This window comes from Sylvia atricapilla, chromosome 26, assembly GCF_009819655.1.
Source record: "Sylvia atricapilla isolate bSylAtr1 chromosome 26, bSylAtr1.pri, whole genome shotgun sequence".
Classification (NCBI taxonomy): Eukaryota; Metazoa; Chordata; class Aves; order Passeriformes; family Sylviidae; genus Sylvia; species Sylvia atricapilla.
This window is the reverse complement of record NC_089165.1, coordinates 2,773,875-2,798,318: the sequence shown is the minus strand read 5'-3', so window position 1 is coordinate 2,798,318 and position 24,444 is coordinate 2,773,875. Positions and strand designations below refer to the sequence as shown.

Here is a 24,444-nt window from a genome sequence, read left to right as displayed (position 1 = left end):
CCTCAAAGAGCAGCTGCTCCTGATGACAAAGATACCCGGAGTCTGTGATGGTCACTTCCAATTCACCCACTGTGGCAACTTGGGTCAAAAAATCCACAAGCCTTAAAACTTAGTTGATTTTTGGGTTCCTGCAATTTAAAATGTTAAAACGCCCTAACTCTGAAATGGTTGGTAAAACAGATATTCAGTGAAAAATAAACAGCAAGGTCTTGGTGGACAAGAGAGGATAAAAGCCGATGGTAAGTTGTATCCTTTTATACAGGATTTTTTTCTCATAGGCTGGCAGTCTGGCTGCAGAATCTTTTACACCACACCAGAAGCAATCGCATTACAGGAATAACTTTTATCTCCCTGAGATAGTGTCTTATTGCTTGGATATCTTCTGCCAGGACTGTCTTACCTAGTCCTTTGGCTCTTCTGCCTGGGGAACAAATAGGTAAGGGAAGGCTGTTTTAAAGGAATTTTTTTTTTTTTTTTTTTTTTATTCTGGGCTGTGGTGAGGATTTTCTGCCTTAAATGGTGTCTCCTAGGTGATGTGGAAATTCAGAGCTCAAGCCTGTATTTTCTCTATTCCTCAGTGCCTTTAGGAGCTGGAAGGACTGGGCAGGCACTCCTAAGGCAAAATGTACCTGGCTGTTCCTGCACCCTTTGTTTGAGCCCTTCTCAGGTTTGGGCCACTGGACTGGACTTCTTCACCTTTCATCTTAAGCTGCCCTATCTAAATACAAATACTCATATGCCACAAGAAACCAGGCAAGTCTAGATGCATGTAAGGAAAATATTTTGGGTGTTTTTTGCTAGCAAATGTCTCTCTGCAAAGGAGAAACTTTTGGGGCATACAATGTAGGGTTTTTTTCTAACAGTTCTTTTTTTTTGAAGAAGCATCTCAGGTTTGAGCAGAATCTGTTCCCTCACCCCCTGGGAATTGTGCATCTCGGCTCTGCTGTGCTCCTTCTAGCACTCTTGTGCAGACTCCTCCATGACAGATGCAACACGTTTCTTCTTCCTCTGCACAGATGACCCGTCATTTTCCTTTTTCTCTGTCTTGGTGCTAAGGTTCCTTTTATCTTCCCCTTAATCCTGTTACTCTGGTATATAATTCTCTGTCTGGCTCTGTAAACCCCAGGTGCTGATTGACAGCTGTTCTGTTTTTCATTTACCAGCAGCATTTTCATGTCTGTTGTTTTTTACTGCAGTCGGGGTGGTTTTAGTATGTCCATTCATAGACTCCAAAAGAGACTGGATTTATCTTTCCTTCTAAATAGGCATTTTCTACCCGAGGCACTGGGTCCCTTGAGCTGTAACAAAAGCCTAGAGCAGCTTTTGCTGCAACAGCTGATGTGAAAAAGCAGGGTAGGCATGCAAAGGTGCCTGAAAACTTTACTTGCTTAGGTGTGATTCGTCCAAGGTGAGGATTGCTGCTGTTGCCATAAAGCTTTCTTGTTTTAAACCCTGCCTAATCTGCTTGCAGCTGTTAAAAATGAAAACAGCTTGACTTGCCATGGGCTTCCCAGCTGATGCATCTGTGGCTTCCAAAGAGATGGCAGAACCCTGGCAGTCTCTGCAAGATATGTCAACAGAAAGTTTGACCAGGGTAGGGAGATCCTGAGGGAGTGGGGGTTAGGGTGAATTGAGGAGTGGTAACACCATCAAACACAAGACAGCCTTGAGACACCTTGCAGCATCCTTGGGTTCAGACCAGGCTGCAGAAAGCTGCAGGCCTTTGTGAGTCCATTTCCATGAAAAGCCTGGATGCAAATTCCAGGCTGTTGCTGACCCTCAGTGAATGTTCTGGCAGCTCCACACACAGCTGGGCACAACAGCCAGTGCTGCAGAGAGCAGGGTACAGAGCTGGAGCACTGCTGAGCATGAGAGTGAAGAGGAATCCCCAATCCCTCTGGCTCTGCAGGGGCCTCTTTCATTCTTGCCATGGCTTCAGCCTGGGAGCCAGCTGGGAACTCATACACGACCAGTATTCTCCGTTTTTCTCTCTGCTCTGTAGGATTGGGACCCTTCTTCTTCCTCTGGTAACACACCGCCCCATTCTCCTAACCTGCCTTTTCCTGAGACCTGCTGCCCGCATCTCCCGGCGCAGGGGCCTAGGTAAAATCACACCTGAGAGATGTGGGTAGGGTTTGAGGTTCTGCCGTGTGGGGCACTGTGGGGAGAGGGCAGGAGGAAGGATGGCACTTGGGAACCAGGCACGAGAATGCTGAAGTGGGCTGCAGTGGGGGCACAGAGCTGCCCTGGTTGTGTTGTGTCATAGGGTCACCTCTCCACTCACTCACCCGCAGGATCCAGGGCAGGAGAAAAGGGAGGTGGCAGAAAGCTCTCAGCAGAGACTACGCAAGGGGAAGCAAGGCCAGGCTGTGCCTGCACCACGGTCCTTTTCACAGGCACAGGCCTGGCATGCTCAGCGGAGCTGAGCACCTGACTCTGCCACAGCTCTCTCCGCAAACAGCCCAGCCAACACCCCCTCCCTCCTCCCAGCACGAGTGTATTCATCTTCAGGGACACTGGGGCAGCATGACAGGCTGAAATGTGTGGTGTGACGACAAAAGCCGTACACGCTGCAGAGGGAACGCTCGGTAGGAGATGCAGGCAGCGTGTGGCTGTGGGCGGCGGAGCAGGGCTGGGCTGCATCCCTCCCTGCAGCACAGCTGCTCCCGGTGGAGCTTCGGCTGTGCCGTGCCTCAGCGTCACCCTGGCGTGACAGAGGTGGGGCACGGAGGTGACACAGCCCGGGGCCACCTGGGCCGCGCTGCTTGGAGCGCTGACATCCCCTCACTGCCTCACGGCATCTGCCAGAGCCGGAGAAGGCAGTGGGAGAGCAAGCCGGAGCCTCACACGGGGGAGGGAGAGCTGATCCCGTTAGCAATAATGGCTGCTTCGGCAGGGAGACACAACCAGCCCCTGACCATCTGGCACGGTCTGACACAGGGCCGGGCTGGGGATGCCTCCACCGAGCCCCAGTGAGAAGAGAGCTGAGCTGCTGGGAAGAAAGGGGACTTTCCCTAGAAAGGCAGGGGCACAGAGAGCTGTCCGGGTTGTAGAGCTGGGGCCGTGTGTGACCTCCCAGCTAAACCCCCTCCAGCCCTGGGGCTCGGGGCTGTGCTCGCCGCTGGGTCACGGCAGCCTTACAAAACGTCTTGCTTTAAACAATCTCTTCGCCTCCCGACCCTGGTGCTGAAGCACCGAGAAAAAAAATGGGGCGAATGCTAATTTCTGACGCGGATGTGGAGCGCCCCTGCCTTCGTGGGTGCTCAGAGCTCTCCCCTGCCCCCAGGGCCCTCGGCGCTCCTGGGCCCTAAAAACACAGCTCTTCCCTCGCCCGCGGGGGTGGGCATCGCGGCGGTCACTGCAGCCTTGCCGCCTTCACCACCCCCTGGTGGTCCCGAGTGACCCTCCCGGGGCTCTCCCGGGCCTGTCCCGGGGCTCTCCCGCGGCTCTCCGGTGCCGTCCCCGCTGCCCCCCGCTCCTGAGGGGCCGCGGGCCCGGCAGGGGGCGCTGTGGCGCGGCTCTTTGTGGCGCCGCGGCGGCGGCGCTGGCGGCGGGGCCGTTCCCGCCGCGCTGCCTCCCCCGCCCGCCCGCCCGCCCGCCCGCAGCCGCGCCGGGCGCGGGGCATGGCCAGACTCACCGAGGGCGAGGCGAGGAGGCAGCCGCCGCCGCTCCCGCCAGCGCCGCAGCCGCCCCCGCCGCCGCCGCCGCGCCGAGCCTCCCCCATGAGCAGCAGCGGCGGCGCGGAGCCCCCGGCGCAGCCCGACAGCATGAAGGACCTGGATGCCATCAAGCTCTTCGTGGGGCAGATCCCGCGCAACCTGGAGGAGAAGGACCTCAAGCCGCTCTTCGAGCAGTTCGGCAAGATCTACGAGCTCACCGTGCTCAAGGACCGCTACACCGGCATGCACAAGGGTGAGCCCGGCTCGGCGCGCACAAAGGGGCGGCGGGCCCCGGCTGGGTCCACGCGTGACCCACCGCGACGCGCCGCTCTCCCGCAGCCCCCGCGGCCCTCGGCGGCCCCCGATCCGCTGCCCGGGGAGGCGTCCGCATCCCCGGCGGCCCCGGGCAGGGTCCGGCATCCCCGCGGCGGAGCCCCGCCGAGCCCCCGGCCCGCGCCCCGCCGGCAGCCCCGGGCCTGTGGCCCCGCGTGGGGTGCGGTGACAAAGGCGGCCCTGGGCGGCGGGCGCCGGGCCCAGGCTGCTGCGGGGGCCGCAGCGGGACCCTCGCCGGGCGGCTCGGCATCCCCTAAAGGGGCTCACACCCACCCCCGGGGCAAAGGGTTCGGCGCTGCGGATTTAAAATCCGTGCAACAAAGAATATTGGCCGCGAACGTGCTGCTGTCAGTGGCGTTTGGGGTAGGTGAGGGGCCTTCGTGGTGGCACGCGGGGAGATGAGGGGTCTTCCTTCGCTGGAGGACCTTTTAGTGGGTGCTGAAAAGTTTGAGGAGGCTCCTTTAGCCTCGCTTATTGTTGTGTTTTTATCCTGGAGAGCTGTGGCGAGGCTGCTCCCTCGGGCGGAGCGGCTCTACCCCACCCCAGCAGGTGTTTGGGGTCTGGTGACCAGCACGGCTCCAGCCGGGAGGGGAACTCACGGAGTTGTTTGCTCTGAGATCCGAGGGGGTGATGGCAGCCTCGCTGCCTGGCACAGGTAGAACAACCCGCAGGGAGCCGACGGTGAATGCCCTGAGAGCTGTCGGTGCTCGGCCTGGACTGCTGTGCCCTAAAATGATCTGTGATGGGGCCGTGTGTTGGTGCATGCTGGAGGGAGTGTGTCACGTTCAGTCCTGATGCCTCACGTTTAGGAGGAAGGGTAGGAAAAATCGAGTGCCTTGGCAACGTGAACCTTTCTAGACTGAACAGCCAGGGAAGAGGACAAGAGAAAAACAAGTGTATTTTCAAACAAAAGGCCAAATCTAACTCCAGCACAAAAGAAAAACACTTTCTCATTGAAGCCTGTGGGGGCTGGGCTGGCATGAATTTAGCTGAAGAAGTGTGTCTGGTCGTGAGTGAAAAACGGAGATGCCATGTGCTTGTGTCTCTGTGTGCAAGGAACTGCATCCAAAGCTGCTGCCAGGGGATGGTGAGTTGCAAGGTTTCAAACCCAGCAAGGAGGAGAATGGGCCCAAGGCAAGAGGCAATTGCACATTTTATTCCAGTTGACATCTTAAATATAGACTGTGTGGTCTGAGGTCAGCTTCTAGGCAGGAGACAAATTCTAGGCATCTCCTTAGGTATGGAAATTAGAGGGGGCAGTGGTGGTATTAGCCAGGTGTGTGTGATATTAACGTGCTGTTAAAAGCAGGATTTCTGCAGCAAAATAAATACATCCTTTTGGTTCTAACTTTTTTTTTTTTTTTTTTTAGTGGATGTGGGTGTTGTTGGTCAGGGGTTGCTCCATCTAGAACAGGCTATCGAGATGTGAGGTTCTCTGGTGGTTGTTTCCACAGCCCTTCAGTTCCCTCTGGCCCTCCCCATCCTGTTTTGTACAAAGTGAGAGGCTGGGATTCCTTCCCTGGTGGCATGAGTTTGCATGTAGATCCTCAGCCTGTTTTGGCAACAGCCTCTCCACAGAAAGTCATCCCTTCACAAGGAAGTGTGTGGGGGTTTAGCGTGCAGGGAGGGAATGAGATCCACAATCCAGCCCACCCTGATGCCTGATCACTCTCAATTCCCGGCTTTGCCTGCAGTGGCTTGTGCTCCATGCAGGAAGGCCATCCTGGTGAGGAGCTGCTGCTGCCATCAGCAGCCCTGGGAGGTGCCAGGCCTGACCCAGGAGCTGCAGTGGCCTGGAGCACTTTCACAGCCCCTGAGCAGGGGACACTTGGGCTGCAAGCTCGTTCTTGCACTGTACAGAAGCCACCTTTCTGGGGCACCTTTCTAACAGCAGACTCAGTTTTCTCTCCCCATGTTCTTGATCTGCAGTGAGATCCAATTGACAGCTCACATGCAGCTTCCATCTGCTTTTTTCCCTTTCTCTCCCCAAAGGGGAGGAAGTGGTTGTGTGAGAAGGCAGCACTGCTGGTGAAGCCCAGCATGTCCTCTTGTGTTCCCTTACAGCTTGGCGTGGAGCTGGGCAGCCACCTCTGCCTCCAGGGAGGAATTAGGGTGGAAAAGGCCTGCCAGGGGCTGGAGGATGTGAGCTGGGCTACGGTGTCCAAGAGCTGGTCCTGTATGGGTGCTGAGAATGGATGAATTCAGTGGAGGCAGAGGAGAATCTTAGAAATCTAGAAACATGAGCTCTGCTATGAAATGGTTTTGTTAGTACCTGACTAGTCATGTCTCAGCAACCTGGCTACTGGTAGCTGATACTGTTCCAGCCTAATATTATTCATGAGGCAGTTTTTCTATTTATGTTAATCACAGATACATTTGCATGTTAATGGCAGTGTTTGTCTCAAAGCTAATATTTTCATGGGAAGAGTGGGGAGGTGTTTGAACAGGCTTTTGGAATGGGTCAGGGGAGGCTGAGTGGGGAGAATCAAGTGGAAATTTTTGGCCTTGTGCTCCAGGATTAGGCAGAAAGCAGTTCCTTCACAAGTGTCAACTGGATGGGTTTCCTAGGAGCGCTCATGGTGGGGAAAGTGGAGTGATTAAGGAGTGTGAGATGCCAAATTGAACTGCAGGGGAATATTCAGCAGGGGCAGGAACAGGCCTGTGGGCAGATAGGTGGCTTTTCCAGAGGGCAGAGATACAACAACATCCTCAGCCCAATTTGCCTCCCTGGCAGCCCAGTTTTGACTGAGCTTCTGCAGGCTTGTAGATTAGCTCCCCACTGACTCCATGCTTCCCCTGCTGAAGTATTTAATGTGATTTTTGATGCTAAGCAGAATCTAAAGATCCCTCCCTCTTGCAAACCAGCAGCCTTTTCTTGCTCAAGGCTTTAGACTGCTGATGTGTGGAGTAATATTTAGGATCTGAAGGGACTGTAAATTCCAGAGTCAATGTGTAGTTTGTAGGGAGGATCAGGCACAGAATATATATATATATTTTATGGAGTCTCTCGCAAGTGGAGCTAGGCTGAGTTCTGCTTTCAGGGAGCTGAAAACCCTCCTGGAGCCCATGGAGGTAGCGTGGTAGCACCAATGCTGATGGGCCATAGAGGGATCTGTGGCAGAATGATGGTGGCCTGGCTTTGCAGGCAGTGCTCTGGGTGCTGTCCTGCATCCCTGTGCTGGGAATGGGTCATTGGCACTGTCTGGGTGCCTGGGACCTTCAGGCTGATGCTTCTTAACACCCTGAGCACTTTCTAACACCACGTCCTGTGTCTCAGCAGGCACAGCTGACTTGGTGTGAGAAGTGCCCAGAGGGGCCTGAGCCTTTCTGTCTGAGCTTGCTGTTAACTAAAGCAGGAAATGTGGAAGTGAGAAAACCTAGTGAGAGTGACAGGCCCCTCTGCACCTCTGTGGACATCTCTTCACTCTTGAGCAGATCCTTGGATGGCTCTGTCAAGCTTAAAGTTTTAGGAGCCCAGAGAACCCATGAAAAACATGGTGAACAGAATCCTGTTACAGCATCCCAGGAGTAACCGCAGAGTTATTGTGCAAGAGATAACGGCTCTTCAGGAGGGAAAATATTTGTTTACACCATTAGGCTTAGAGCACAGTGTTTCTGCCAAACCTTTTCCTATATTTCTGACCAGGACATTGCAACGAGAATGGAATTGACTATTGCCCTCTACCTCCAAAACACTTGGTTGTGAAAGGCAGTAATCGTATTTTCCAAAAGACATAGCTGACACCTTTAGCTCCCTCCTTTCCAGAGCCAGCACAGCTTCCCAGGTTCCTGCTATTGGGGAAGTAAGGATGAGAGGAATGACCTCAAAGCTTAGAGACATGAGGAGCTCGGGGGCAGAGCAGTGGACCAGGCTGTCCTGTACCTGTAGCCCCAGTCCAGGCAGGACGTTAGAGGCTGCCTGAGTGCTGCTTCATACTTGAGTGAAGAGAAGGAGCACAAGTGGCTGCTGCTGAGCAGATCCCCACATCCTTGTACAGCAGAGCAGCAGCAGGGATTGCCCTTGGCTTGGAGCTGAAGTGAGGCATCTTCAGGCTCCACAGTTACAGGATGTTTCTGTCTCTGGAAGCTGCTGCCTCTTGGTACCCGAGCTGCTAAAAGATGAATAATGTTACTGCCTTTGCTGTAGGGAAGAGAAGGACCAGAGTTTTTACGTTGGTGGTGGTGGGTGTGGGTGTTGCTGGCCTTTACAAATGCCTGATCTGCCATGATAACAGTACCTCCTTGTGTGAGAAGCATCTCTCCTTTATCCCCACTAAACGGTGTGTCTTTGTCCCGTTCTCATTTTTAGCTTGTCCTCCTGTGGACTGGGGTTTTTGAGCCTGGCAGTGTGCTTTGCCTCAGTTTTGACATTCCTGAGCACTGGAATGTGGGACTCTGGAATATGAGGATGGGGTTTGCATGCTTCATGTAGACACAACTCCGCTCCTATCCTGAGCTTTCTTAGATTGATGGCTGATGCTCCTGAGGCAAGGATGGTGCCTTCACTGCACGTGGGCATAGTACCAATGCATTGAAGCTTTTAGTGGAATAAATTGCTTATTCCCAACTGCTGACTTCAGAGTTTTGTGAGCTAAACCTGGCCCAAATTATCTTAAAATGAGTCTCGTATGACTTGCAAAGTAGCAGACTGGAGCAGCAGGTGCAATTGGGTATCTGTGTTTGAAGCTTTGGTGACCAGGCCTTCAAATCTGTTAGAAATAGATTATAGAGGTTATAGAGTCTGCTCTCTCTGGTTATAGAGCTGCTTTTGAGGCTTGATGTCAGAGCAGTCCCTGGGGGAGAGTGAAAGCTGAGGGGAGCTTCCCCACCACAGCAGAACCAGCTGCCTTTGCCAGGAGCAGTGAAGTTTACCTGTATCCTTCCTGGCCTCACTGCATTTGTTAAATTACCTGTTGGTCTCATGTTTGTCTTTGGTGCAGCATTCTTGGTTCAAAACCTGGGCAATAAGGAGCTTTAATGACCTCTTAGAGATATCTAGTGCTTGTGTGCTGTTTGTGGAAGGGTTTTTCCCCCTAGCAAGAGGTGTGAGGACAGATGTGATGTGCTTACCTGCAGCAACTTCTTGGAGTTGGGATGAATGAACAGGATAATTATGTTGCCGTGGTTGGGATTGTCCTGAGGAGCTGGCCTAAAGATGTTGTGTACCCATGGAGTCACACTGGGGTAGAGGGAAGAGGTCCAGCCAGACAGCCCCTGCACCCATCTTTGGATTCATGGAGAGCTGAAGCAGCTTTGCAGTACCCCAAAGCAGGCACAAGAATGTGGAGGCAGAAAAATGGGCCTCTCTGGCCATAACAATGCATCTGCAGCCCCAGCACAGCAGTGTAGACAAGGAAATTCATCAGCAAGCCAGAGGGACTCGTCCTGCCTTTGCTTGGGATGTGAAATGCCACTGTGGATGGGAGGGGGATGAGTGAGGGGGTCAGATGCATCCTGAGTCTATTCTCCAGTGCTTTGCCTACCCTCATCTGAAACAACTCAAGTGACGGAGCTCCAGGCACTTCCCTGGGGAGATCATTCCACAGTCTAAATCTCTTTCTGCTAGGAAATGTTTCTTGATAACCAGCCAGATTTTTCCTTTGCTTATTCTTAGCATCAGAGCACCCAAAGATGATCCCTCTTCTTCCTGGAGGGGCTACAACTCCTCCCCTCCTCCCTTGGCTCCAGCATTCAACTGAGATGTTGAGTCATATCTTGACTAAGAATGTCAGGATCTGGCCTTTTCTCTGTGCTTTTTTATCTGGCTTCATAAGCTGGCCCTTGCAGAATGCATGGTGCTCTGCTGGGCTCTGTATTGCCCTTGTGGTGGATGTTGGTGTGTGTTTGTGTGCATCAGACAGCACACAAGGTCAGGCCTCTCCTGCTATAGCTTTCCCTCGTTTGTGAATCTGGATCACGGAGCTTTTGTATAAGCCTAAAATCCCAGATACTTTTCTTTCCTCCATGCTTCTTTTCTGTTTTTAATCAGTAGTCATGCTGGTCCTTGCCTCTGTCCTGATCCTTGTGTTTGAGGCTGTTTCTGCCACAGACAGGATCAGCTTTTTGCTCTCCCATTGTGTCTCACCATGTTCAACAGCTGTGTCAAGCCCCGTTGATTCACTGGGACCCTTTTCCAGCTCTTAATAGACTTTAGATGTGGCCTGCAAGTCCTTTAACGTTGTTTCTTTGTCTCTTTTTTCCCCTGGAGCTTTAGACACATCCAAATTATGTAACATTTGTGTTGATGTTCATCTGCAAGTGCCTGTCTAACTTGACACTCGCTGTATCTGCTGCAGGTTGTGCATTCCTCACATACTGTGCCAGAGACTCTGCCATCAAAGCCCAGACAGCACTGCATGAGCAGAAGACTTTGCCAGGGGTAAGTCCCAGTGAATTGTCTGGAGCTGATGCCGTGGGCAGGATGCTGGGGAATTTTCAGGGGAGGGAGCGAGGAGGAGAAGTGGCATAGATCAATTTTCCTGCTTGTGGAAGAGAAGGGTGTTTCAGGGGTTAGAACAGGGATGTGGGAGTGGAAGCACAGCACTGTTCTTCAGAGCTGCTGCTTTTTTTCTCTGGCCATGCCTGTTTCTGTGCTGCTCTTTGCTCTCTGGTGTGACAGGACACCTTCAGCTTTCTGTCCCTGTCACTAGGGAGCTGTGGGCTTTGGGCTGAAGTGTGTGGGTGCACAGTGAGCATTGCTGAAAAACTCACAGGAGATAAGATACCTGAGCCTTTTTCCAGGTGTGCAGAACCTCCTGGTGCATCCAATTCTACTCTGCCATTGCCCTGCAGGATGCCTGGACCGAGCTCTGATGCAGTGGCTGAATTGGATCAGCCTCTCAAGAATAAAATAATACACTTGCCACATGCCATTATCTGGAAGAGAAATGGGTTATTTAGGTGAGAGAAGGACTGCTGGTCTGTTCCTGGGTCTTGCTCACTCCACACCTGGTCCTGGGAGCGGAGTTCAGTGGGATTTGAGGGAGGCTGGGCACTGTGGCACAGGTCCCTCCATCCCTGGCAGTCCTCTGCTTCCCTGGGACCTGCTGGAGAGCTGAAAGGAGTTCTGGATTGTTGCCCTTCCCATTTTGGTATGATTAAAGAGCTTTGACTGGGCAGTTCCCTTGCTGTACTGAGGGGGTTGATCAAGCACATTGAAAGGATTCATTTGGAGGTGAGTAGGAGGAGGAGTTGGGTACTTATAGATAGAAGCTCACAGGAGGCCCTGAGTGCTCAAGGCAACAGAATAATTAATGTAAACCAGGGGTCTCTAGAGGGTGGTTAGGAATTCTTAACCATAACATTTCTTCTTTAACCCATACAGGTCCAAAGAGCTTCCCTCACCTCTCCCAGCTGCCCTCAAGACCTCTACACACGCACACATCCTTTCCTGTATTTGTTAACCTGTGCTTTTTTTGCATGGGCCTGTGCTGGCATCCGAGTGTGGGAGTGCATGTGACTTAATTACCACTTAACAGGGTCCTTATCTCAGGACAGCCAGGGGGAAGAGCACAGATAACCAGCACAAATCTCTCCCAGTTATTTTTGTGTGATGGGAAATGGTCGGATTTTTGAACTAAAGCAGTGTAACCTTGTGTATTGGTCCAGGGCAGAGCTGACAGTATCTATAAGAACAAGTCAAAGGATGGAGAAGCAGTTGAGAGGAGTCATGGTACAGTGCTGTTAATGCAATGGGGAAGTCAGACGTGTCTCTGAAAAATTATTCACGTGAGGCTTGGTGGATTCAAGGCAATCTCAGTTTTGCTACAGTTCTACATCAGGGATTTGTTGCATGTTTCACTATGTTCTCTGCTGTCTGTGCTCTCAGGTTGTAGAGAGCTGCATGGAGCAGTGTTTAAAGCAGCTATTTATCTATGATGTGGTGATCTAAAGGCTTTTTATGTTAAGGGAGGTGTAAGACACTGCCTGGGAACACTAAGAAGTCTGTGGTAGGTGAGTACTTTTGAACATACTTGTCTGGAGACAGTTAATGAGCAGTGTGGTGTAATTATGTTTCAGGATTAGGATGAAGATGAGCTGTGCTGCATTTGGAGCTGTCTATTTTCAGCCTGCCAATATACCACTTCATCACATGTAGTTTCTCTTTTGTTTAGTCCCTCAGTGACCAAAAGGCAGAATTCTCTCTTTGGTCATTCAGAGATGGATACTTGGCATGGACATGGGCTGGGTGAGCTGAGGTAGCTTTCAGCCATGCTTTGCTGTTGTTCATGTAGCATCACCTGGCCTTGTAATCTGCTGGTCTTGGGCAACACTTTGGAAATGAATCACAGACAGGAGTGCCCAGGAATTGCTTCCCTGTTTGGGGAAGGAGGATGTAAAATTTCATCTCTGTTCATTCACATCTGCATCATCTTCTGATGATCTCTGGGGCAAAGCCTATCCCCAGGAGTTCAGCCAGGGCCCCAGCACAGGGCAGAGCACAGAACATACTGACCACAGCACTGAGATTTCAGTCAGTGGGCCACAGCCTGGTAAACAACTGATTTCTTGTGCATTTTACCCATATCCCTTCTCTTTGCACATAGCAGGAGGAGAAAGAAAGCTGAAGGGTTATGAAGTGTAGGGTGACACAAACTGTCATTTGAATGCATGACCAAGCCTCAGCAGGTTTAGAGACAGCAAAGGATCAAACTGGCATAGGAAGGATCTTGTGCTGATCCTACACTTGCTGTTGTACCACCCAGCAATTGCAGATGCCACAAGGACCAAAGTGCCTTCTTTGCTGGTCTCAGTGCAGAGAGCTGTGGTTGAACTCAACAGTTCATGAACCTGAATAGAGACAAATTACTGTCTTTGTCTAGAGTGAGGATTTGGTAAGGACAGAGTTCTGGAAGTGCTTTGATGTGGTTTCTGAGATACTCTTAGGCTGTGATCAGGCAGCTGGAGCAGGATTTCTGAGTTCTCTTCCAGGCTGTCACTGGGTAGGTCTGGGCCCACAGAGGTGTTGCTGAGGTCCTCCAGGTCTGATGCCAGCAGTGTCAGCCCACCTGCAGGGCTGTGAGTGCAGTGTAGCTTACCTAAGCTTTTATATATAGTAATATTTGTATTTTGGGTTTTCCACATAAGTCAGTAGGAATCACTCTGGTCTGTACTTATTCTTCTGGTATTTGGGGCAAGTTCTTTTTGTGTGAGGTCAAAATTCTCTTCTCTTTCTGAATTGAGAGCTGTTAGATGCATGGTAACTGAATGGAATGTAAACCCTACAAAGCTTATTTTTTGGCAGTAAGGCTCAGCATCTTTTTCTGAGGTAGGCAAAATTTCGGCTTTTACATTCTTTTGTATGGGCCAGTGTACTCCGGGTGTGAAGCAGCAAGACTGTCATAGAATCATCAGGCTGGGAAAGACCTCTGAGATCATTGAATCCAACCATTAACCCAACACTGCTAAGTGCACTAAACCATGTCCTCAAGTGCCACATCCATACATCTGATGGTGACTCAACCAGTCTCACCTGTACAGCTGCATATTGTATTATCTAACTCACCTGTGCTGCCCCCAGAGCTGCTGAATGGTTGAAATCAGGCCTTTAAGGCTTTTTCCTAAATCCAGTGTCCTCTTCAGCTGCCAGCCAGCCCAGCAGTGCTGTGTTTCACCTTCTCCCCACTCCCTGGCACACTCCTCCCTGCCTCAGTGAAATGATATTATATCTCAATAACCCATGCCTTTGATTCGTGATTGTGCCTTCACTTTGCTGAGTTCTGAAAGGAATTGGAGAGGTTATTAATGACACACAGTGATCACACAGCAAGTTAAAGCCTCTTGCTAAGTGAAATTTGAGGGAAAAGCATCCAGCTTTTCAATATTTCGCAGAAACGCTTTATGTCTCTTTTCATTTGCAGCCAGACAGTTGCAAATTACATAAAATTGCTCCTGAAGAAGAAGAGGAAGAAGAATAGAGGGAGGAAGTGGAGGGGGGGAGGTTTAAAAAAGTAATTTTTTCAGCAAGGTACAGTTACAGTTTTATTTCTATGCAGAACAAAGAAAGGCCTGCTGAAAGGTAGGCAAGTAAGTGGCAGAAATTGGTATTGATCCAAGCTGGGAATACGGGCAGTTTAAGAGCAGTGATGAAGGTACTGAAATGTGGCTACATCATAGGGAGAACTCATGGATGCAGGGACACAGGAATGGAAAATTACAGAGAGCAGCAGCATGAGAGCAGACAGAGACTCTGGGAATGCACCAGGGGTTGAAACGCTGCAGCACTAATTCAGGTGGTTGGGCACCAGCATTAGTGCAGAGACCCAGCAGAGCTCGAGCAGAGGGCATCCCTGTGGGTAGGCTGTGTCCTGTGCTGCCAGGAGCAAGGGCTCACCTGGGCCATCTGTCAGGATCCACAGCCCGTGGTGGCAGGAGGGAGCACCGGTGACTGGAGGGACTTTGGTGGAGAGGGCAGTGCATCCCATCCTTCCCTCCCCTCTCCTTTGTGCAATGCTGGTGTGAAGCCAGCCTAGGCCAGGATTTCTGAAAGTTTCAGGTGGTCTAAATGCTTGGCTGAGGTTTGAAGCTGGGCCACACTTGTTAATCTTTGCAGCTTGAACCTTTGAACAGGGCAAGGTAGAGAAGTTTTTCCCATGTCCATCCTGCAGGTTTGATGGACAATACCAGCAAATTCTTGAGAGCCATGCAGCATTATCAGTTAAAAATACAGAGAGCATGCCAAGGCTGTCTCATGGAAATGGCAGCAGCAGGACATGAAGGTGCTGGGCTAAAGCAGCCCCTGGGCAAGAAGCAGCAGAAGTGCCTGCTCAGTGCAGAGGGAATTGAAAATACTTGTGCTTGAGGGGCTGAGAACTCTCAGTGAGGCAGAGCAGCTGCCCAGTGAAGTGCCTACACTGAAGAGCAAGCTGCCAAGGCAGACACTGCCTCCTGTTCCCTGTGGAATTGGGAGAACAGTGAAATGAAAGATCAGCACCCATCCCCACAAGCTGACCAAGTGGGCACATGCAGGCTCTGTCCTGTGCACAAGGCTCTTCCTTTCTCCAGAGGAATTGCTGCCCTTTGCACAGCCAGGCCCTGGCATCTCCTTGCAGCACAAAGCTTTGGCTTTTGCCTCCTGGAGCTGGGTCTTCCCTGGTGATCTCACTTACCTGTGCTTGTGAATCTCACTCACCTGTACCTGCACACCAGCCCACACTGACCTTTGTCTTTGCAAAGGCACCACCCTCCTGAGTGAGGCTCCACATTCCCACCTCCCTGGGGTCTTTGAGGGGGTGTGCCTGCACACAAGTGTTTGTGAATATGGATATAGATGGGATCACAGGATAATTGATGGTGGAAGAGACCTCTGGGGTCTCTGCTCAAAGCAGAGCTGACTACACCAGATCACTGAGGGCCTTCTCCACATGAGATTTGACTGTCTCCAGGGGCATCCTGCAGTCACCTGGGGCCTCTTTTCTAGTCTTCCAGCACCCCTAAAGGGAAACAGCTCATCTCCTATCAGCCCAGAAGTGGCTCAGGGGATTCATTTGGTGCTGCTGGGGCTCGGGCCCGTTTGGGGTGGATTTTCCCGTGGGTGCGTCAGTAGCGCCGGAGGTTTTGCTCCGCTCGGATTGTCAGTGTTAGTGGTTGCCAAGGGAACTGGCACAGCCACTCTGTGTGCAGGCAGAGGGTCCCTGTGCCTGCTCCCCTCTGTTACATCAGCAGAGATGTCTTTTCCTGGCCACTGTCATTACCCTGGGGCAGGAGAAGGGCATGGCTGCAGCAGCCCAGCCAGGAGAGGCCTTGCAGGCTCTGCACTGTGTCCATAGCTCAGACACTGCTGCCCCAGGCTCTGCCCTTCCCTGCTTTTTTTGGGGTCCTTGGAGGCTGCAGGTTTTGTACAGAGAAGCACCTGAACGTGCTCACTGGACCAGTGGCCCACCAGTGAGCACAGGGAAAGGCCCAGGGTGCTCGGTGTCCTTTCCACTGGAAAGATCAAAGCCAGCTGAGTGCATGCTCCCAGCTTTTCCCTGTGCATCTTTCTTGCACTGGTTCAGGGAATCTTGGTGACCCATCTCACAGCATCTTACTCCTGCTTTTGGAGGCCTTAAACCCTAAGCAGTTGTTGGGCCTGATAAGCACTTTCTGCTTCAATGGGAGTGACAAATATGACAATCTTGGGCAAGTCTCTGAAGCAAGATGCTGAAGAAAGATGCTGTGGCTGACACAGGGTCACAGCTGGGCCTGGATCCTCAAGCCCATGGCTTTCTGGAGGCCAGAACAATCTCTTGTGGTCTTGATAAACTTTCTAGATGAGGTTTTGGGTTTTCAGTTTCATCAGCCCTCCAACAATCTTCTTTGCTTATGCAAAAAGATGTAGCTGAGCCATGCAGGCAGAAGCTGTGTGGTTTGTGCTCTGGGATTCACATCCTGCTTCTGCCACAGGCTTTCTGCATGATCTTCATCACCACATGCCTCAATTCCTCCACCTGGAACACACTGCTCATAATTATCCTTGTCTCCTCCATAGTGGGATTGAATGAGGTGAATTCATAAGCAGCCTGTAGAGCTGTGCCAGAACTTGGTACTAATGTTGCTCATGTTTCTGTACGAGACAAGCCCTCTTTCTCAGGGGAGGATGGTTCTCCTGGACAGAACTGAGGCACACTGAGATGTCAGAGGGAAGATGCAAGTAAGATACTTGAGCACTGAGACTGGCACCAATCCATCCCTGCTTGCATTCCCAATCAGAAATGGAATCCAGATGAACAAATTAGCATTTAGATTTATGTGCTCTGCCCAGTTAGAAGTGATTGTGGTTATTCAGGCAGGGCATTTTTAACTGGCCAGAGGAGGACAAGCCCACAATTTGTAAACTCAAGAGCCCAAGACCTAATTTTGCCAATGGCCTTGGATGCCTTTTGGTTTCTGACATCCCAGAGGAGCCAGGCTGTATTGTGTGTTTCATACACTGTGCTTCTGACCCTCTTAACACTGTGAGGTTCCCCTGCATTGCACCTAAGGGGCTATTTTACATCACTTACTCGTAATTAATAGAGAGGCTTGCCCTGCTGTCCCAGGGGGCTTTTTCCTTCTATCCAGCTTTTGCAGTTTGAAAGCTGAAGAAGGGGGATGTGGGAGTCTTCTCCTCCTTCAAGAACAGAGCTACCAGATTGCCAAGCTGCCTGGCAGCTCATGCTGATTAAACACGGGGAGCCAGTTCACCTGCAGAAGTCTTTATTTGGGGTGTGGTGAGAGAAGTGGTGCATTTTGGCCTTGGTGAAACCAATAGCAAAGCTTCCTCTGACTTTAGGAGTGCCAGGATGTTTCCTTAGATCCTTGATCTGAAGAGTGCTACAAAGGTGGGGAGCATTTCTTCAAAAGCAAGGGGGAAGCCCAAGCAGAGTGGAGTTCCCTGCTTCTCTGTGCTGCCCAGATCCTGGGGTTGGGGTGAGATGTAATCCAGACCCTTTGAGCATGGCCTCTCAGCCTTGTCTCCTCCCTGGAAGTCCCTGGGCTCCTCTGGGCTGCAGTGACCCTCCCTGTGGGTGTCTTCTCACTGTTCTCAGAAGGCTGCACAGGCTGTGGCTGCTCTGCTTTGTGTAACAAGCCCGAGGTCAGGATGGCCTTGGCCCCATCTGGCTGCCCCATTGCTTCCCACCAGGAACCCCCCAGAAAGCCAACAAAGGCAGCAGGCTGGTGAGAGGGAGAGTGTGCAGGCAGAGAAACAATGTCTGTGAGGGCTGTGAGCAGGGTAGGGACAGCTGTGTTCAGGCAGCTGTGTATCCAGCCAGGAGGGAAATGGGAGCAAGAAGCTGGAGCAGGGCAGTAGGAGCTTTGCTGCCCATCTGGTGCCCACTGCTGCTCCAGAGGATTTCCTGAGTGCACTGGGTCATGGAGCTGACAGCCCTGACAGTGTCGTCAGCAGGGTGAGGAGGACCCTGGAGTGTCAGGGTGAGGGACTGGGGCAGGGGCCCACGGTGACCTGACAGCATGTGCTAAATGTTAATGGGGTGTTCTTAAGAAACAAAGACTAATAATGCTCAGCTGAATAATTTAACAGGGAAGATGAAGCTCAGCTTGTGAGGCAGGTGCAAGCTCATGAATCATTTGCTGGGATTCTCCATCCTACACGTGTGCACACCTATGTGTTCGTGTGTGGTAAAAGGCAAACCCTGTCTGTGCATGTACATCTTGTCCACTCTGGGAATTTAAGGCAGGCCCATCCTGACTGCTGGATTCTGGGCCCAGCTGGGTACATACAAATACAATTTTCTTACTCAGGTGTGCTCTCTGATTTCTGTGCAGCCTCAGGTGATGACTGGAGACCAGGAGAATTTGTGCTTCCAGAGTTTGTGTAAGCCAGAAGTAGGTCCTCCCTACTGCCCTGTTCCTCTCTTTCTCCCTCAAATGGGAGAGGTAAAACTTGGCCATCCCCACTGTGTGTTCCTGTAGGGGACAGAGCTCTCTGTCTGAGACCTGTATACAAAGTTTAGGATTCCCCAGTGACAGTTCTCAAGGCCTTGAGACCTCTGTGATTGAGTTAAAAGCTGCTTTGGACTCCCTCTGCTTGAGAGGCCTTCGATAATTTGTTCATCTTTGGTGGCAACATGAGATTTAGGATTAAAGTGGTGGTGTCCTTCACAGAAGCCTCTGGGTGTCCACCTCTGTGCAAGGAGGACCTTGGCTGCCTCTGCCTCAGGAAGAAGCTGGCAGGCAATCCTGCTGCTCTTCTCCAAGCCTCAGCATCTGGACAAATTTCCTGTGTCTTGTTTTCTTCTCTTTACCCATCTTCCAGAGCAGACAAAGACCAGCCCAGAGACCCAACCTCAGGTTGATGGGTGTCTCTTATAGTCACTGGAGCTGGTAAAGGCCTCTGGAAATAGGCAGCCCTTTAACCAGGGTCTGACATGGGCAGAGGGGAAGTCTTCCTGTGCCCACCCCAGGTGCTGTTCCAGGTGGGCAAGAGAGGAGCTGTGGCCATAGCTAGGGGGTGCAGGGCACCTCCTCCCCAGCCAGGGGCTGCCTCTGGGTCTGCACCAGTCCTAACCCACATTTCTGTGCTGGCACTGCCACCTCTCCTGCTGGAGCATCGTGCTGTGGCCCAGCTGTGGGCACGTCACCTCTCTGGGTCAGTGGCCCTGTGGGATGCACTCGCCCAGGGTGGCAGGTTCGGTGGGGTCACCACCCCTGGGGTCACGGCCCTGCCATGGGGGAAAGGATAGGGATGGACAGATGGGTAGAGGGGGCCCCTTCCCCAGAGATCATATCAAAATGTCTCTTTTGTGCAAAGCAGAGGGAATGCCCCCAAGAGCTGGTTTCCATGGCAACTGCAAATGTCAGGTTCCATGTGGTGAATAACCGTTTCCATGACAACACCTCCTTTATCCTAGGTGCTGGGAGCTGGAGTGACAGCCCTGTTGGGGGAGGGGACAGGGAGATGGCCTCAGGTACTTAACCTCCCCCTTGTCTCCCCCCATCCTTCCCCATCGCCCTCAGCCCCTGCATCCCTGGGAGGGTGGTGCTGGATGTGTGTGCGCTGCATTTCCACAGCGTCCCTGCCACCCTCCTCCTACCCCCAAATGGCTTTGGGGCTTTGGCTTCCTCACGGAAGCTGAGATCTGAGTCTGTCCCTCCATCTCCCTCCCCATCAGTTCAGTTAGTTTAGCCCTGGTTTTGCATCCTGGGTAGAAACAAAACTACTCCTCGGTGCTGGGGGAGCAGTGGGATGTGACGTGGCCAGCTGCCTCTCCTGGCTCTGCACGGAGCCCTCTCTTGTGAGCACACATCTGGGCTGCCTGCCCTCTCCCACTCAGCCTGCTCCCGCAGCCCTGCCAGCCTCAGCTCACACAGGCAGGGTGCCAGGGACCGTGAGCAGTGACAGCAGCCTCTCAGCAAGGAAATCGGAGGCTTTGTGGAACAATCTCTGACCACAGACTCCTGAATCCTGCCCCACATCCCCCTCAGCTCAGGAAAGAGGGGCTGGGCCCTTGGCAGCTCCTGGGGGCAGCAGCATCCTGGGGCTGGCCATTTGCAGTGCTGCAAGTGCTGGGGCCACATGGCAGCAGCAGCAAGATATCAGGAGCTCTGCAAATCCCTGCAGCTGATCAAGAATGGGAGAAGGACCTGCAGCCTCTTCCCTAAATGATTCAGCAGGTCTTGGGGTTGTTGTCTGTCAAGGTGCAGCCCGGCAGCACCTTTGGGGAGCTGCCAGCCCATCCCTGGGGCCCAGCAGCAGCCCCATGATCAATCCTTTAGGCAAGAATTGCGTGGGCCTGCTCCCAGCCTCTGCTGGTCCTGCCTGAGAACCAGCAGTCAGGGGAAGCCAGCTTCACAGCCCCCAGCTGCCAGGCTGTGTGCCATGCCATGCCAGCCTGTCACCTCCTGGTTGGCATCTCTGTCCTGTGAACTGCAAAGCCCCTCACAGATTTCCTCCAGCTGTTGGGAATGTTGGGCTCTGCCTCTGGTTTCTGGCCAGTCTGGCTCAGCCACCACTTGGAGACTGACAGCCCTCCACATATTGCATGCTGGCTTCTAAACACGTTTCTGTTGGTGACTTTTATGGCTTGATTTCGTTTTCTGTTTTGCTGCTGTTTTTCCTCAGGGGTTTCCTAAGAGAGGGGGCAGACTCTGCCTGGACCTGCAGCTCGTGTGCAGGCCTTCCCTGCAATATTCTGATTGTTTTTTATTATGAATGTCACTGATTCAGGTCACTGTCAGCCTCAGTGAATGATGCTGAGAGACATGGAGTGAGATGTGCTGTGAATGTGGAAATCTGCCCTGTGCACCATTCCTTGGAGGATATTCTGGTGCAGTTTGGATCCTGCTAGCTGGGAAAGGAGGCTACAGCTTGTCAGCTGCCTCTCTGGGCAGCACAGGACACACAGACCTGCCAGCAGATGAGTTTTGCCCTGCTTTTCAAACCAGACATTTAAAGCTGTGGGTTCCTTAATGCAGCTACTTCTGTCTTACCTGGAGAGTCCCCATTCCATGTGAGCTAAGCTACCCTTCAGGCTTGTTTGTGGTTGGATTATTGCTGATGACACTAATGGCTGCAAGAGAAGGAAAAACCTCTTTTCCACACCCCAGTGAGAGGAGTTTTGCCACTTTCAACCTGAGCATTGCACCTGAGGGCCAGAGATGAGAGATGTTGCTGGAGAGAAGCACTGCCCTTCTCAAGAGTTACTCTGGTGCACAGAGCTGTCTGCATGAGGGCTGGGGAAGGGGAAAACATGACAGGCCTGCTTGCTGTGCTGCTTGTAGCCAAGTTGAGAGGCAGTGTCTCTTCCCTGCTGCAAGGACAGTAAGTGGCTCAATTAGGTGATGTGGCCATGCCTGCACTGAGTCAGGGCAGACACAGGAAGAACTTCCAGGCACCAGTCTCACCTCAGGCCACCCTGACCACTGTTCAGGCTCCAGTCACATGGTGATGAGCTGCTTCGTCAGAGTCCATTCTGTGCCATTTTTGCAGCAGCTGAGGAGGCAGAGGTTTATGCACGGTGGCCATTTCCAGGAGAGCTGCTCTCTGGGGCGAGCAGCTGAGCAGGGAAAAGCGCCAGGTTCCTTTTGGAAAAACATGATCCCTCCTTCAAGGGTACTGCTTGCCATCACAATGTCTTGGTTTCCCTGCTGCCTCTGTCCTGCTGCCCTGTTGCCAGTGCCTTCAGCAGCGTGTGCTGGGCACTGGGCCAAGCAATAACCTCTGCATTTCCCTTCCCTTGCAGATGGCGCGCCCGATCCAGGTGAAACCTGCCGACAGCGAGAGCCGTGGAGGTAGTTGTCATCTCTCCTTGTTTCTCCTTCGGTGGCCCTGTGCTTTTGAGGGGGAATGAGACACGGGGTCCTGACTCTGCCTTCCTCTGTATGAGGAGGAGTCTGTGTGTGGCAGAGATCCGGGGGGCAGGAGGGCAGTGTAGGGACACAGCAGGCAGCTGACAGCACACCAGGTCCTTAGGGTGATGATGTGGCTGCCCCCTCCACTCTCCCTCCCAGCTATTTGAGGGTGCCATCAGCCCAGGACATTGCTGAAGCAGATTTGCATGGCACTGGGGCTCCTGAAGCCTTTGGGAAGAGGTTCCTTCATCCCTACACCTGATCAGCCCTACAAGAGCCAGATCCCTGCAGCAGCACTGGCTTTTTAACGTGTTCAGCTCACTGGTCTGCAGCTGATTCTCCTGCCTGCAGCTCCCTCCACTGCCTCCCCCATCACTGCTGAGCTGTCTCAGCCCTGCCACTCTCAGTCCTGCAGCAGCCCCCAGCACACTGTCAAGGCCAAAATGCTGTTGCAGAAAAGATCACATGATGGGGAAATAATGTCTGAAGGGAAAGGATCCTGAGATGGAGGTGCTGTCAGCCTGCAGGGGACCAGCTTGGTCAGAGCAGCATATACTGAGAAGTTCAGAGCTGGAAGGTTGGGAACAAGAGAATCTGGGTGATTTAATGGGGAGCTGCTCTCAGCAGCTCAAATACCTCCTCCAGGTGGAGAAGGTTTGAAACTTCAGCCCTTTCCAAACTCGTTAACTCATTTTGCTTCTTTTCCTTGCCTTACTGATCTATTTCCTTTCCTTTTCTCTCCATTCCTACATCTGCCTCTCCATGCCCTGTGCTGTTGGTGCTGCCCCTGAAAGCAGTTTAGTAGAGGCCAGGGGAGGGTTTGTGTGCTGCTGTGTGTGCTGTGGGACAGCATGTCCTGCATGCTTTATTTAGATTTGGAAGGCTTTTGTTTGACATTTCCAAACAGTTTGTAGTGACTGTCAGTTATTGCACTGTCAAGAACATGAGATATTTTAATATTTTATATGAATGTGTGTATTTTTGGTTGTGTGATACTCCTTTTTAAAAAAAGTCTGTTTAGATAGAATCTGTAACTTTTGGTTATTTACTTGAGGGATAGTACACCTAAGTTTTACTGAAGTCTGGGCCTTTTACTTCAGCCCCTTGGTTTAGAGTTGAATTTAAGGTCCTGATCTGTGCTATAGGGAATGAAAAGAGACCAGAATCTTCAGGGTGTTTCCCTCTCCCTGTTGAAAATGATGTTATGAATGGATGAGAGATCCTTTAGAGATGCCTGCAGTGGGTGGTGTGGGGAGAGCTGGCTTCTCACTGACACCTCACATTGCCCCTGGTTTCAACCATTGGGTGGTCAATCCTTCCCCTACCACACTGATAAAAAAAACCTCTGTGTGTTTGGTGAGTGCAACTCTGGTGTCTAATCAGGGCTGAGGCCATCTCTTCATCTCTCTTTTGCTGGTGGGGCACTACTGGGGGCAGTTCTGTACACACCCTCCTGATATTGAGTGTTGGGATGTGACATCTGATGCCTCTGTCAAATGAGCTGGAAGCAGTCAGCAGGTTAAAAACCAGGGTGCTGATTTGGGAACAAGTTTTTGGCCAAACCACTGGGCTCTGAAATCTCTGAATTTATGAAAAGTGCCACATTCCCTAATGATTGCAAATGTCAGAACATCAATTCTGCTTCCCATGGACAAGAAGAGAAATCTTTGGAGTCTGAACACCTGTCTCCTGCACCTCCCTCCAGGCTCCTTGCAGAGCTCAAGAACAAGCAGCTCCCACAGGATCCATGACAAACTGGATTTTTTCCTGAGGCAGGAGCAGCATCAAGGCAGCACCCTGTGTTTGTCTGAGACAGATCACTCTTCTGAAATGTTTCTGGCGTGGTGCTCCACTCGTCAGAGAAGTGGCTGAACTTTGCAGATATGGGAAGAGCAATATCCCTATAGCAATAGCCCCACACTAGCAGGAGGTAAAAGAAAGATTTGGGGCAGGGCAGAAGTGTATGGATTAGGAATCTATCAAGGGAATAGCTGCATGCATCAGTGAGGCACTGCTCTGCATTATCCTTGAAGGGATCTTCTTTTATTCTCACCAGGGACTGACATTTTCCAAGTGAAGCGCTCTGGATTAAGAACATGATGTTAGAGCACCAGGATTTGTGTCTTGGTCTGAGAGATGCTCATTTTTCTGCCAAAGGGGCAGTTTTGGCCAAGCCCTGCAGGGGCTGTGTGGGGATATCTGGATGCTCAGTGTTCCTGCACCCTGCAGAAGAAATTCACTATGAAAAAGTTCCTGCCTGCATTAGTCCAGAGTGGGACTTGTGGTTCTGGGCCAGACAGTGTCAGCTTTTCCCTGCTCTCTGCTGGGAGCCTGGAGTGCCAGGAGGAGAGGAGCAGAGGGGCAGAGGAGTTTGTTTGCTTGTTGGAGCTCTGGGCTGCCCTGATGGGCCATGACAGGTAACCCAAGCCATTTCACGGTGCCCAGGGACAAGGATGCTCTCTCTGCCTCCCAAGGAGATTTGCTACATCCCACCCACAGCCAGGACTGGGCTTCCCTCTCTCCCTGATCCTGCCTGCTGTTGACCTGAATTCCCTGGCTATGTAGGAGCTGTGTCCAGTGCTTGTGTGCTCTCTCTTGGCCACAGCGTTCAGCCTCAACCCGTGCCTTGTTCCCGTGGTACCTTCATCAACAACTGCTCTGTGCTGGCCCCCTCCTGCTG

At 52.0% G+C, this 24,444-nt stretch overlaps 1 protein-coding gene across 3 annotated transcripts in view; it reads left to right on the top strand.

Annotated features, from left to right (window-relative positions):
- Positions 1–3,623: 3,623 nt before the first annotated feature.
- CELF5 (CUGBP Elav-like family member 5) overlaps positions 3,624–24,444 on the top strand; it is a 36,684-nt gene continuing 15,863 nt past the window's right edge. For all 3 annotated transcript variants that reach the window (XM_066336184.1, XM_066336183.1, XM_066336185.1), the window contains exons 1-3: positions 3,624–3,912; positions 10,289–10,371; positions 21,656–21,704. In XM_066336184.1, the coding sequence (XP_066192281.1) occupies positions 3,624–3,912; positions 10,289–10,371; positions 21,656–21,704 (421 nt within the window). The remainder of the gene's footprint in view (positions 3,913–10,288; positions 10,372–21,655; positions 21,705–24,444) is intronic.